At 35.8% G+C, this 13,743-nt stretch overlaps 1 protein-coding gene across 4 annotated transcripts in view; it reads left to right on the forward strand.

Annotated features, from left to right (window-relative positions):
- The window catches only part of IFT80 (intraflagellar transport 80), a 127,748-nt gene extending 114,900 nt beyond the window's left edge, over positions 1 to 12,848 (forward strand). For all 4 annotated transcript variants that reach the window (XM_041731667.1, XM_041731666.1, XM_041731668.1 and 1 more), the window contains 2 exons: positions 3,718 to 3,841; positions 12,390 to 12,848. In XM_041731667.1, coding sequence (XP_041587601.1) covers positions 3,718 to 3,841; positions 12,390 to 12,500 — 235 coding nt within the window. In that variant the 3' untranslated portion in view covers positions 12,501 to 12,848. The remainder of the gene's footprint in view (positions 1 to 3,717; positions 3,842 to 12,389) is intronic.
- The last annotated feature ends 895 nt before the right edge of the window (positions 12,849 to 13,743 follow it).

A 13,743-nucleotide genomic window follows, 5' to 3' on the forward strand; every position in this document is an offset into this window, starting at 1 on the left:
TATGAGCTAGGGATGTAGATTTAGGAGTCATCAGCAAATAGATGGCAATTGAAGCTAGAAGAATGGAACCAATTGGTTGAGGAATGTGTGGAGTGAGAATACATCAACTACATTTATGGGTGGAAGAAGAGAAATCTGCTGAAAGATTGGCAGAAAGCAGTCAGACAGAAAGAACCATGAGAGATTTGTGATGCTAAGGAAGAAAGGCTGCAGGATTTGAAATGAGGAGTGCTCAGTAGTAGCCTTCTCCACTATATTAGGCTTTGACACAGAGTGCTTTCTGAGAGAGAGTGGCATGCTACTTTTCTCTATGACATATTAGATTTTTCCCCTCAATCTCTCAGGTACATGTTTCTCAGTGAAAAAGGCTATAGTGCTTATACCCACCAAAATTACTATGTTATAAAGTTGGCATGCTGATTTTTCCAGGTTTGAAGTGTCTTTCATAATCTTTGTCTCTCTATTCATACCCTACCATATTTTTAAAACCAGATCCTAGTCATCATACCATTTTATCTGTAAATATTTCAGTTTCTGTATCAAGGTTTTTAAAAATCTAGCCACAGTAATATGATCACACTTTAAAGAGTTAACAATTTTATTCAGTGTTATTTTTCTGATTATCTCATAATGTTTTGTTTTGTTTTGTTTTATGGTTTGTTTGTTTGATTCAGGATCCAAAAAAGGTCTGTACATGATGATTGGTTGATATGTTCTCAAATTTCTTTTAATCTGTAGGTTCCTCTTTCTTGTGTTTTCTTGTAATTTTCCCACTGCAGAAACTAGGCCGATAGAGTTTCCCATAGTCTGGATTTTGTTGATTACATCTTTGTGGTGTTGTTTGACACATTCCTTTGCCCCTTGAATTCGCCATAAATTGGTATTGAATCTAGAAACTTGATTAGATTTATGTTTAACTTTTTTTTTCCCCTCTTGGTAAGGTTGTATCAGAGGAGGTGATTAATATATTTTCACAATGACTGGTTGCCTATATTTTTGTGATGTTAGTAGCCATTGGTGTTCATTGCCCAGATCCGTTAATTAATTAGAATTCTAGAAAGATAGGATGTAGTTATTGGATGATAAATATATTAGATTGCTTTTAAGATCCCTAAAATAAATTTCTATATTTGTTTAAATCCTTTAGAAGGGAATAGATTTCATTTTGATAATATGTGTTATTCCATTTGAGAAGCACAGCCTTGCTGGTTTGTGCTTTTGTCATTCATATTTGAATTTAAAAATTACTTGCAACCTAATAAGTTACAGCCCTGGAAGAGTTTTAGGTAAGCAAGTCACCTATTTGCTGTTCACTTTGGACATTTGGTGGTAGTCTGTTCTCAAAAATTGTAGTTAAGAGAGATAGAAATTAGCAACTTTATGTAAGTACTAATAAAAAATAATTTCTCTACTTCTACCAGTTATATAAAGTGATTTTGCTTCATTCAAGTTATGTAAAAGATCATATTTTGAAGTTATAAAATCTTTTTATATAACTTCCTTCTATTTAAAATCAGAGAGGATACATGGATTTATTCCAGCCCCATAATCTAATGTCACATTTGTTTGGTTGCCAAATAACCATTTTAAAGCTAGAGACATGCTGTTCCCATAACCTTTATATAATTGGAGTGAATTCCCTCCTCTGTATGATAAAAAAACATTTTTTACCCAGTGTGTGCTTTTAGAGAACATTTAAAGTAGCACATATAACTTGAATGTTTACCTTTAGCTATTGCTCTTTAATCAGATAATTAATACATATCTTATAATGACTATCATGTAGCTAATACTTGTCATCTAGTATCTAAATGCAGTATTAGATACCATATTTTATCCTTTCTACATAAATAAATGTATGATGTACCATAACAAATTATCTCTTTGGAGATAGTTTTCTTTTTGAAAAGTCCAACCCAAAATAGATGCTTATGTATTCTCCACTTGGGATACTTATAGTTTTGCACAATCAAGAATTCCTTCCACAATGATGTTCAGTCATAAAAAAGAAACAGAAAATGGCATATTTCAGGTGCCAGAGAGCTGGTTCACCAGAATCTCCACTCACACATCCACACTGGAATCAGAGTCTTAGGGATATAGAAAGGGTGATATGGGAGAGGATTAGAAGGATTAAAACATCTTTACTTCTATTTCTCATTTTTTGAGTTTCTGTGAATTAGTTTTTGCCTTCTTACATTTCACTTTTGTTCCTCTCTGTTGCAGTACTTCTACATTCTTTTCTGTGTAAATCTGAAAGACTTAAAGTCACAGAGGAATGAGGGAACTTTGTGAGGAATTTGTGATGAGTAACAAATACTGATCCTTGGAGTTAGCCATGTGGTTTATGTAAATATATTTTTATAAGAAATAATTATGCTAATTTTGGCATTATCATTTGTATTACACATGACTTACATTGGTAATTTTTTATATTGTCTTTATTTCTCAGTTGTCAATTAATACACATGGTATATCTAAGATACTTTTTAAAGTATTTAGGTCAAATCAAAGCATGCTAAGAATGAAACAGATTTTCCTACTGAAGGGTCACATGTTTCAAAAAATCTAGGTAGTAGTTGATTTTTTCTAAAACAACAGATTTACAATAGCTGGTTCTGATAAATAAATCATGACTGGCCTATTCAGAAGTCAGTCATATGTCATTAGAAAGCAAGGGAACTTGAAAAAAGAATGTGCTTTAACCCCAAACTTAAAAACAGGATTACAGTGAACAGTGGAGAGCTATACTGTACTGGATTGTTCTTGACTCAACTAATATGAATTATGCAGAGGATCATGGGCTGAGATGCTGACCAAAATCTATATACACACATAGGCCAAAAAATGAGGGTTAATCTTTTCATTTCCCTCCAAATTACCAATATATAGATTTTAAGTCTTTGCTGTTATACTACCAGCAGTTCATTTAGTACTTGCCTGATATTTAAAGAAAATATTACCTTAAAAATAACTTAGTTATATTGACAGATATTAATTGGATTATAAAATTTAAGTGGCTATTAACTTTTTCTAAGACTTGAATGGCAAAGGGCATTTTGTCAGATTTTTGTTACCCATAAATTTTAGTTTTATAATATTTTAAATTTTCTGTATTATAAAGGATATCAGTATTTAATTGAATATTGAGCACAATAAATTCTAGACTTTAGAAAAATAAATTCTAGAGCAGAATAAATTATAGACTAAAAAATGGTCAAGATAGTTGAACCACTTACAAGGGGGGGGGGAGTTCATTCACTTGGATTTTATTATGATTTTAATGAATTTTTCAATGAACATTTACCATACACACACTCTGGGAGTACTCACCAAAGAGAAATGAGACCCAGATTTCCCTTCAATAAATTATAGGATAAGAAGGAGACAGACTCATAAATAATAATTATGATATACTGTAAGCAGTGCTCATAGTAATAATAGTAAGCATAAAATGTTATGGGACACAGATAAGATAATGGTCATTTATTTCTATAAAGGGAGCTGGTCAGAGAGAAGAGATCATATCTGATCTGAACCTTGAAGTATAAGTAGGAATTTGCAAGATGAATGAGGTAGGGAATGGTGTTCTGTATTGAGAGATGAGTAGAGAGGAAACAACATAGACCATTTGTTCCATTCCCTTACCCCAAAACTCTACTGCATATACAGGCTAATATAAGCAATGATGATAATCTGTTTTGTTTCTCATTATAGGGCACTTGAATTGGCTGTAAAATACAAAACACATGTTGATACAGTTCTTGCTTACCGTCAAAAGTTTTTGGAGACATTTGGTAAACAGGAAACTAATAAACGATACTTGCAGTATGCAGAAGGTGTAAGTATTATACAGTATTTTTATGATATTGTCTATGCTTTATAAGTTATATGTAATATTCATCTTAACAAGACAAAACTGGAATAACTCTTGCCATAATCTCCAAAAAATAACTTTTTGCCTTATGATATTATATTTTGACTATATAGTTTTATTACTGATTTCTTTTCTGGAATCTTAAAGCTATGTTTTGATTAAGTCTGTTTTCATAATATTTAATTTGTGTTAAAGTTGGGTGCTAATTGATATTTTTATGTAAACAATATAAATGGCTGGGATACAGGTTTCTGACTCCTGAATTTTGTCTTCTACCAGCTGCCCTTTCTGCTCCAGGGGAAATACATAAACACATAGAGCACTGGCCAGAAAAATAGATACTTTGTCACTTCGCAAAATTCTAGGGAGAGGAGCCTAGCTCAGGGAGACTTCACTGCCTAGAACCAAAGAAGGCTAAGCCTTTGCCTTTCAAATCCCTACCAAAATCTCAGGTTTTATCTTTATATTTAGAAGAAAGTCATCCTAGTACATATCAGCCCACAAGAAGGGTGGAGCAGTTTGCCCAAGTGCCTAGAGCAGGACTGTTGTAGTCACCTGCTTAGATCCTTCTAGGCTCAGACAACAGAAACAGAGTTCCCCTCTAGCCATGCAGACCCAAGAGCCTTGTAATCCCAAGACAGGGGCAACCTTGCTCCCAGCTCTGTGAACTAGTTGATTTTTTTTTTAGCCTTTTATTCATTCACTTATTCAAAAAACGTTTATGAGTGCTCACTCTGGGCCAGATACTATGCTGGATGCCTAGTCAGATATGGTTTCTGTTTTTGAGGAGCTTATAGACTATATGGGAGTGCTGCTCCTTGGAGATAGAATAAAATGGAATGTCCTGACCTGTCCTAAAGGGCAGGGTAAATTAGAGGAAACCTGGGAAAAGGAAAGAAAGTACCTACAGTTTCTGCTAAAGCCAACATTATCATTTACCAGATGACTTGAAAAACTCAGTCTTTCTCCTTATAGAGAAAAACATAGTTCTTCCCTACTATGAGTCTTTCACGAGTCTCCTTTATTATTCACACAGAATACTTTGCTTCTGGTCACCTATTGTGTGGAGGTTTTTCCCCATGCCAACCAATTCTCTAACACCAGCTGGGTGTCCTATAATTTAACTCAATTCTGATACTACCTACCCAGAGATAGCATCAGATTCCACAAATAAAGGGCTCAGTCCCACAGGATTGCTTCCCACCCCCATCAGATGTGGTTGCAAGCCCAGGTTATCACCTGGGCTTCTGACTGACCAGATATAGATCAGAGATCCTAGTAACCCTGGCCTAGGTTTCAGCTATTAGCCACAAGTCCAGGTTGTTAGCTATACTTCTGACTGACTGACTGACTGACTGACTGACTATAAATCAGAGGTTCCCATGTTCACTTTCCGGTTTGATTTAATTTGCTGGAGTAGCTCACAGAACTAAGGGAAAACATTTACTTATGTTTATTTAAAACATAAGTTTATTAAAGGATATGATAAAGAATACAGATGAACAACCAGATGAAAATATACTTAGGGCAAGGTTTGGAAAGGCCCTAACCTCAGGAGCTCTTGTTTTTTGGGGGGTTGGTGTGAGTCACCCTCCCAGTATGTTCATCAACCCAGAAGCTCTCTGAACCCTGTGGTTTGGAATTTTATGGAGGCTTCATTACATAGGTATGATAGATCATTAACTCCATTTTCAGCACATCTCCCTTCTCAAGAGGATGGGGGGCAGGACTGAAAATTCCAAGCTTCTAATCATGGCTTGGTCTTTCTGGTGACCAGCCCTCATCCAGGAGCCATCCAAGAACTCAACTGTAGTTGTCTCTTTAAGACAAAAATGCTCCTATCACTCAGGAAATTATAAAGATTTCAGGAGCCCTGTGTCAGTAACTGAGGTCAAAGACCAAATATTAGAACAAAAGATGCCCCTAGTCTTCTTATCACTTAGGAAATTACAAGAATTTCAGGAGTTCTGTGCCAGGAACTTGGAGCAGAAACCAATATATATATTTTCTATTATCTCACACCATATTTAGAATACTGAATGTTGTGATCTACATGTTTGGGCTTCAAACAGTTCTCGAGGTAGTAAAGCCTTTGGGGCCATTCTTATGAGTTCTGCAGTGCAACTTCAACATCTGGATCCAGGATAGACACAAGTTGTCTGTTTCTTGATAGGAAGGGGTGTATGTTTTTTTAAAAAGATTTTATTTATTTATTTGAGAGAGTGTGCATGTGCAGGAGGAGGGGCAGAGGGAGACGAAGAAGCAGACTCCCCCCTGAGCAGGGAGCCCAATGCGGGGCTCGATCCTAGGACCCCCAGATTCTGACCTGAGCTAAAAGCAGACACTTAACTGACTGAGCCATCCAGGTACCCCAAGAAGGGGTGCATTTTATAGATGCTCTGCAGACTTTTTTTTTTTTTTTTTTCATTTGGAAGTTCAGTACTGAAAATGAATCCTCTGAGAGTTTGGGCTATAAGAGCTTGCTCTACTATTGGGACAAACTCAGAGTCACTGAGACCTCTGAGGATTACACTCTAATTCATAAAATATGACAGCAGCCACCACCACTACAGTGCTAAGCAGCCCAGAGAATCACTGATTACTTGATCTTTTTTATCATGGTTTTGAAAATATATGTTAAAACTGAGCAACCATATTAAATTTATTTATTGCATAATTTTTAAGCAGATTCATGCTACTGTGTTTCTTCATCATCCTTGCCATCAATGTTTTTTTCATTATTTTCACATTAGGTGCTTTGGAGCACAGAGAAAATATGCTGCTCAACGGGGAGCCTGCTTCTCCCTCTCCCTTTGCCCCTCCCCCTGCTTGTGCTCTTCTCTCTCTTTTAAATAAATAAAATCTTAAAAGAAAGTATAATTCTTACCCTCAAATTTATAATTATATCTTATATTATAATTAAAATGATATTTTAGATAGCAACAACTTAACATTTTTATCTTCTTTCTTACTATGTATTCAACTGTTACCAATCACAAGAGTGGCAAAAATCTTCAAAATGGGATAACCAGAACAACATATACTTTTTGGGGTATTTGAGGGTTTTTTTTTTTAATCCTGAAACTATATAGGTTACTTTGACTTTCCTCCTTTCTTTCTTCATTAATATAATTTGAAAGCTATCTAGAAATTACAAAGCAGTATTTTAAGAAGAAAATTATTTTTTACTTAAAAATTTCCCACTATTTATCTAATCCAAAATTTTGATTATATAAACTTTTTAGTTGAGAACTAAGACTTAAAGAGACCATTATTAAAAACTGAGATATTAGGGGAGCCTGGGTGGCTCAGTCAGTTGAGCATCCAACTCTTGGTTTTGGCTCAGGTCCTGATCTCAGGGTCGTGAGATTGAGCCCCACCTCAGGCTCCTCTCTGAACATGGAGCCTGCTTGAGATTCTTTCTCTCCCTCTCCCTTTGCCCCTCCCCCTGCACTCATATGCTCTCTCTCTCTCTCTCACACACACACAAAATGAATAAATCTTTTTAAAAACTGAGATATTCTAGATATGTGATGAATTCTGGTGGGCTCACATGGCATAATGCGAAAGCTTATAAGAAGTTAAAAGTTTCATATACATTTGTATTAATGATCCCTGAAATGTTATTTGGGCATTTCTAGTTTCAAATATGGAAACGTGGGATTCATACAAGATGGACTGTCTTCTGAGATCCCACCCCAACTACCAGAGTCATTCTACCTGGCCTACAATAGTGTTCAGTAAAATTTGTAAAATAATTTTCAATTCTGGCAAATAAAATATGCTTGAATATATTCAATCTACTGAATATATTCTGTACAAGAAGAAAAGTAGAAAAACCAGATGTTTAAAATTTTATTCTAGTAGAAAGAAAATAGTGGAAATATAACAAACCAACTGCTTGGGAGCAGAATTTCAGAAAGTATAGAATTTTGAAGAAGATCCAGAAGAGCCAACACTCTAGTTCAGACAAATCACTCTAGGCATAGCTACTATCTAAGCTCTTTTGCAGGTTTTACAGCCTTATAATCTTATGAGGTCTGAGACACAAAACCCAAGAGAAATTGTTAGGTGATAGCTCATCTGCTAGGTAGTTACCTCTTATTCATTCAATATTTATTGAGCACTTCTGGCAGATAATGTACTCCTCTTGCTACTTTGAATATAAAAGTAAACATGGCAGACACTGACCCCAGCCTTAGGAAGCTTATATGCAATGGAAGTGATAATTATACAGTTGCTAATTTCAATTGTGATAATTGCCTTGAAGGTGCCATAAAACTTTATGGGTGGGGAAACTGACCTAGATTGGTGGGGACTAGCAAAGACTTTCTAAGCAAGGCAAACAATATTTGCACTGAGCTCTCAAAAATAAAGAGTAGAAGCTGACTGGGGTGAGAGGGGAAGAGAAAGTAGGGGTGGACATGTCCCAAGCAGAGGAAAGGATCTTAGGTGAGAAACAGTAAAGAACAAAGGGAGATTGACTTAAGGGTTTCATAGGGCAAATTAAGGATATTGGTCTTTATCCTAAGACATATATGAAATCACTGAAATGAAGGAACATGATTGCTTTTCCCTTTTAAAATCCTGATTCCTCAAAATAAATGGAAAAATGAGTTTTCTACAAAATTATCTTGAGTAGGATTTTGTCAGTCAGTGAAAGGATATGATAATAAGAGCAAATGCATGAAGTGTTGAAAGAATGGGAAAGGAGTCCCTAGTAACCACTCTGGATCTTGGGTTCTGAGTAGTTGGAATATTGGTTGCAACCAGACATTGAAGAGTCTTAATACTATGTTAAGAGAGTAGACTTCACAATGTAGACAAGGGAAGACTTGGAACTTTGCAATCCAGAGAAAGATTTGAAAGATAACTTCTGATGTAGAAGATGGATTTTAGGTAAGAATAGTGACTAGGAGACTAGTCAGGAGGTTACTATAATAGTTCCACCAGGAGATGGAAAGGGGGTTAAATTATTATGCAAGAAAAAAATTGGTTGTAAAATCAAGAGAACACTGTGATTGGGGGTGGGAGGAGAGGTGGTTAAATTGGTTAGGCAAGACATTTGAGAACAGCTTGAACATTTCTAGGGTGAGTGACTGGTAGATGGGAAGGGTACCATTAATCTAGATAACATGAGAATATGCATGTTTTAGACTTTTTTGAGTTGGAATACATGAAAATACACATTTTTTGTTGAAGTCTCTGTGGGGTATCCAGATGGAGCTATCTTAACGGGCAATTGGAAATATAATTGTGAACACTGAAGGATATTGACAAAGGAAGAATCAGGACATGATAAAGAAATTTATGGTCATGACCAAGTACACATAGTTGAAGCTATGTGAGTTAATGTGATCTCCTAGAGAAAGTATAAAAAAGTTCTGGTTGGAACCCTGGTGAATACTAACAGTTAAGAGGTTGTCTAGGGAAAAAGATACAAGAGGGAAAAAAAAGATGACTGGGAGGAACATTTAGAAAGGAAAGCACAAACCAGAAGAGAATGGTATTGTACAGTCTGAGAGGTTTTTCAAAGGGCTGTGGTCAACAAGGTCTAGAGAATGCTTCTACATCAGGACCTTTTTTTTCCCTTTTGTCATCATGCTATTCCCTGGATACCCATGGACTTACTTGTCTCTTGTAGGTCTTCATGTCAGCTTCTCAGGGAGGCCTTTTCTTACCACTCTATTTGAAACACAATATCCATTCTCTCCCCACCCCCCCACTCCACCCCTGGCACTCACTATTACCCTTCCATATTTTCAGAACTCTTACCATTTCTCACATTTTATATATTTTTATATCCTCCACTGTTATCTTTGCTTATCTTTCTGTGAAGAGTGATTTTTATTTTTTTGTTCACCGCTGAATCCTTGCACCTAGAACAATCCTTGGCATATAATAAGCACAGATATTTGTTGAATGAATAATTGAATCATATATAGGATGAAAAATGAAGACACTTGATGGTGGCAGGAGTGAAAAGTTTATGAAGTATAGTAGGAACACAGTCATTATTACAGTGCTCTGGGGCGAAAGAGTCAGGAATGAGAAGAAGAAAGAGGGTGGTAGTTTGCAGGGAGACAGAATTGAGGGGGAAGAATGATGAGCAGCCAGTGAGGAGACGGATGTTGAATTATGTAAGTAATAACTGCAGATAGATGTCCCAGTGAGTGGAAGATGGGATCAGGGACATATGTGAAGAGGTTGGCTTGGGACAGAGGGAAAGAGAGATGGATACGGATGTAGGTAAGTTTGTGTGAAGAAGGGGATTAAATGAATTCATGTCTGATAGCCACTGTATTTTCTGTAAAGAAGCTGATTTTCAACTGAGTGTAAGAGAGGATGGAAAGCTATTTGGTATGATTTTGAAATGACTTCTACATGAATAAGAAGAATTTACCAAGGACTAGAATAAGAAGTGCCAACTAGTACTGACACTCCCTATAATAGAAAAAGATGTGTCTTAGTGTAGAAATCAGTCACTTGAAAGCTGTCATGAGTACATCCTTATCTGAAACCCAGTCATAAAAATATTCTAAGAACTAAATTATCAGTAGAACACTATTCTAAAACTGGATTAATGCCAAAATGAAAGTGAAACATTTATTTTCAATAGGATAGCTATCAACTGACACTCTCATTTGTACTGTAACAAGTGACTAATATAGACGTCATCAATTTACTTGACGGACTTCTGGTGCAACAGAGCAACAGTTGTTTAGTGTATGGTCAATAGATGATTTTTATTTTGATGGATTTGAGAAACATATAAGTCAATTTAAGGCTGGAAGAACGCCAAGGCATTAATCAAGTTTTGTCTTTCTCTTTGCAAATGTTTTGTTAGACCTAGAAATGAGTATTTTGCCATTTAAAAACATCAAGTTCTGCCCCGATGGAAAAATTAGTTTTTCAAATAATCTAACATTTGTTCTGCCTTGCAATGAACTGTCACTTGCATCTTACCATAGACATTCATCTTCTATGAGTAAGAGGGATTCTTTTAATTCATCTATTTTATATATTATAGACAAGTATGTGGAATTATCATTTTTTAAAAAGTGACCAAAATATCCACAAATTACTGTACAGAAATTTAGTTGAAGGATATTGGAATAAAAAAGAATCACATGCTTAATGCCATCAACTTCCAGCACAAAATAAAAGAGGCATGAGTGCGCCTGTGTGGCTCATTTAAGCTCTAGCTCTTGATTTCAGCTCAGGTCATGATCTCAAGGTTGCGGGAATGGCCTGCTTCTTGCTCCACACTCAGCGAGAAGTCTGCTTGAGATTCTCTCTCTCCCTTTACCCCTCGCCCCTGTACTCTTTCTCCCTCTTTCTCAAATAAATCTTAAAAAAAAAAAAAAAAAAAAAAAGGCATGAAGTCCTGATAAGATTAAATTAATCTCCCAGTTACTGGAAATAAATCTGCTCAGGCAGAATGTAGTACCTCATTCTGGTGTAGTGCTACTTACTTCACTCAGCTCCCCTATATGGAGGTGAAACCTATTCACTTTGGCTCAGTCTTAGTTTGGGTTTATTTCATTTTGGTTTTATTTCATTGTAAATCAGAGTTGGTTTAATCTAGGACCCACTTTTTCTATGTCTTGCCTGAGAGAACACACATTCCTAAAGTAGTGATCTCCACACTTTTTTGAAACAATGGAATGCTTTTTCCTAAAGAAATTGTTCATAGAACTCAGAGCAGAGTCCATTGCTAACACCAAGTGTAATGAGTTTAGGGAAAAGAAACGCAGGGCAGGGGGCATTGCATCATGAATCAAATGGATCAAAGGGAAGGACCATGGGTGCTCAGTTGACTCTTGATCTTGTTTGAGTCCCATGTTAGGCATAGGAATCGAAAAAAAGAAAAAAAGAAAAGGGAAACAAGAATGATACCACTTTTCAGTGATTGTTTTTGCATGTCTTGCTACCCACCTTTAATACCAGTCTTGGTCTTGCTACCCACCTTTAATACCTTTCTATCATTGTCTAAACTATCACCGTAACTATATTACTTTAAAAATTGTTGAAAAAAACACTTTTTCAGATAATGCTCAGGAGAAGAAAATGCTCCTCTATCTTTTCTCATAGGCATCTAATGGAAACTTCAGTATATAAGCGGTGAAGTACTAACCCATTTGAAACCTGGCATCATGGCTAGAATCTTGTCCATTTTTCCTCTTGTTTCACCTTCTCACGCCTGTCCCTGAGGCACCCATGCAGAATCCTAAGACTCTGTGGGACTCTTTAGATGTACCTACAACTAGATTTTGATCTTTTGAATCATAATGAGAGTCTTTGCCTTTTATTGTGGTAATTGTTCTATTTGGTCTTATTCTTATAGGTATTTTTTTGTTGGAGCATTATTTCTTAATTTGTCTTTCATGCTCTCCTTTTCCCTACTGATTTAGAAGCCATCAATTCTATTTTTCTCTGCTCTTAGTTACCTTGAATTAAGCAAAAATATGTTATACTATATCAGTATGTTTATTCTTTTCTTCTTTTGTAGCTCCAAATTGATTGGGAGAAAATCAGAGCCAAAATTGAGATGGAAATTACTAAAGAACGAGAGCGCTCATCAAGCAGCCAGTCTAGCAAGAATGTAGGTCTAAGGCACTAAATTTCTTGCTTACCTTGAAGAAGTTTTTTACCTTTTGAAACTAATTCTGATTAACCAAGGATAATCATATTTTCATTGCTAAAAAAAAAAAAAAGCAGAATCTTTAAGTATAAGCATTTGCTGTGTATTTAATACTAAAAGTACATTCAGAAAGACTAACCACAAAATAATTGATGTAATTTCATCGTTTATATATTTTAGTCCAATAATTAGCAGTATATCCTTATATGTTTATGACACACCTGTGTAGTGTTGCTTATGTTCCAGTTTTTTGTCCATTATTTTATACCTGAATCTTCAGCGTGAACAAATACTAACTCTGATAATAAAACATTGGACTCTTTAAAATATATGTTACCATTAGTTTTTATTTGACCTCTAAATTGTAGATGTTCCAAAAGTTTTTTTATACAAGAAAAATACATGAGGATGGATTTATGGAAATGTATATATATTTGTACATCAATGTTCATAGCAGGATTATTTCACAGTAGTAAAAAGATGGACAAAAAATGTCTGTCAACAGATGAATGGATAAACAAAATGTGGTATAGACAATACAGTGGAATATTATTCAGCCTTTAAAAGGAAGGAAATTCTGACACATACTACAACATGGATGAACCTTGAAAATACTGTGCTAAGTGAAATAAGCCAGACTATTGTACCCCACTTATATGAGGTGCCTGCAATAGGGAAGGTCATTGAGCCAGAAGGAATAGTGGTTGCCAGGCAGGTGGGGAGGTGGAAATGGGGCTTTATTTTTTAATGAGTACAGAATTCCTGTTTGAGATGAATGAGTCTGGAAATGGACAGTGGTGATGGTTCCACAGCATTGTGATATACTTAATGCCACTAAATCATACACTTAAAAATGGTTAAAATGGTAACTTTTGTTATATATATCTTACCACTATTTTAGAAATATATCTAGAATGGGCAAGAAATATTCTTCTCACTCCTCTCCTGACTTGAGAATGTTTAGGCACTAGGTCCTGGAGTCTAAATTTATGAAAAACTTAAATGATAAACGTGTTGGACTACTTTGATTCGTTATGTCCTAAAATTATTGCCACAGGAGCTTTCAAACATTAATAACACAAATACTGGGATGCCTGGGTGGCTCAGCAGTTGAGCGTCTGCCTTTGGCTCAAGGTATGATCTCGGAGTCCTGGGATCGAGTCCCACATCGGGCTCCCTGGATGGAGCCTGCTTCTCCCTCTGTGTCTCTGCCTCTCTCTGT

This window comes from Vulpes lagopus, chromosome 17, assembly GCF_018345385.1.
Source record: "Vulpes lagopus strain Blue_001 chromosome 17, ASM1834538v1, whole genome shotgun sequence".
NCBI classification, from domain to species: Eukaryota; Metazoa; Chordata; class Mammalia; order Carnivora; family Canidae; genus Vulpes; species Vulpes lagopus.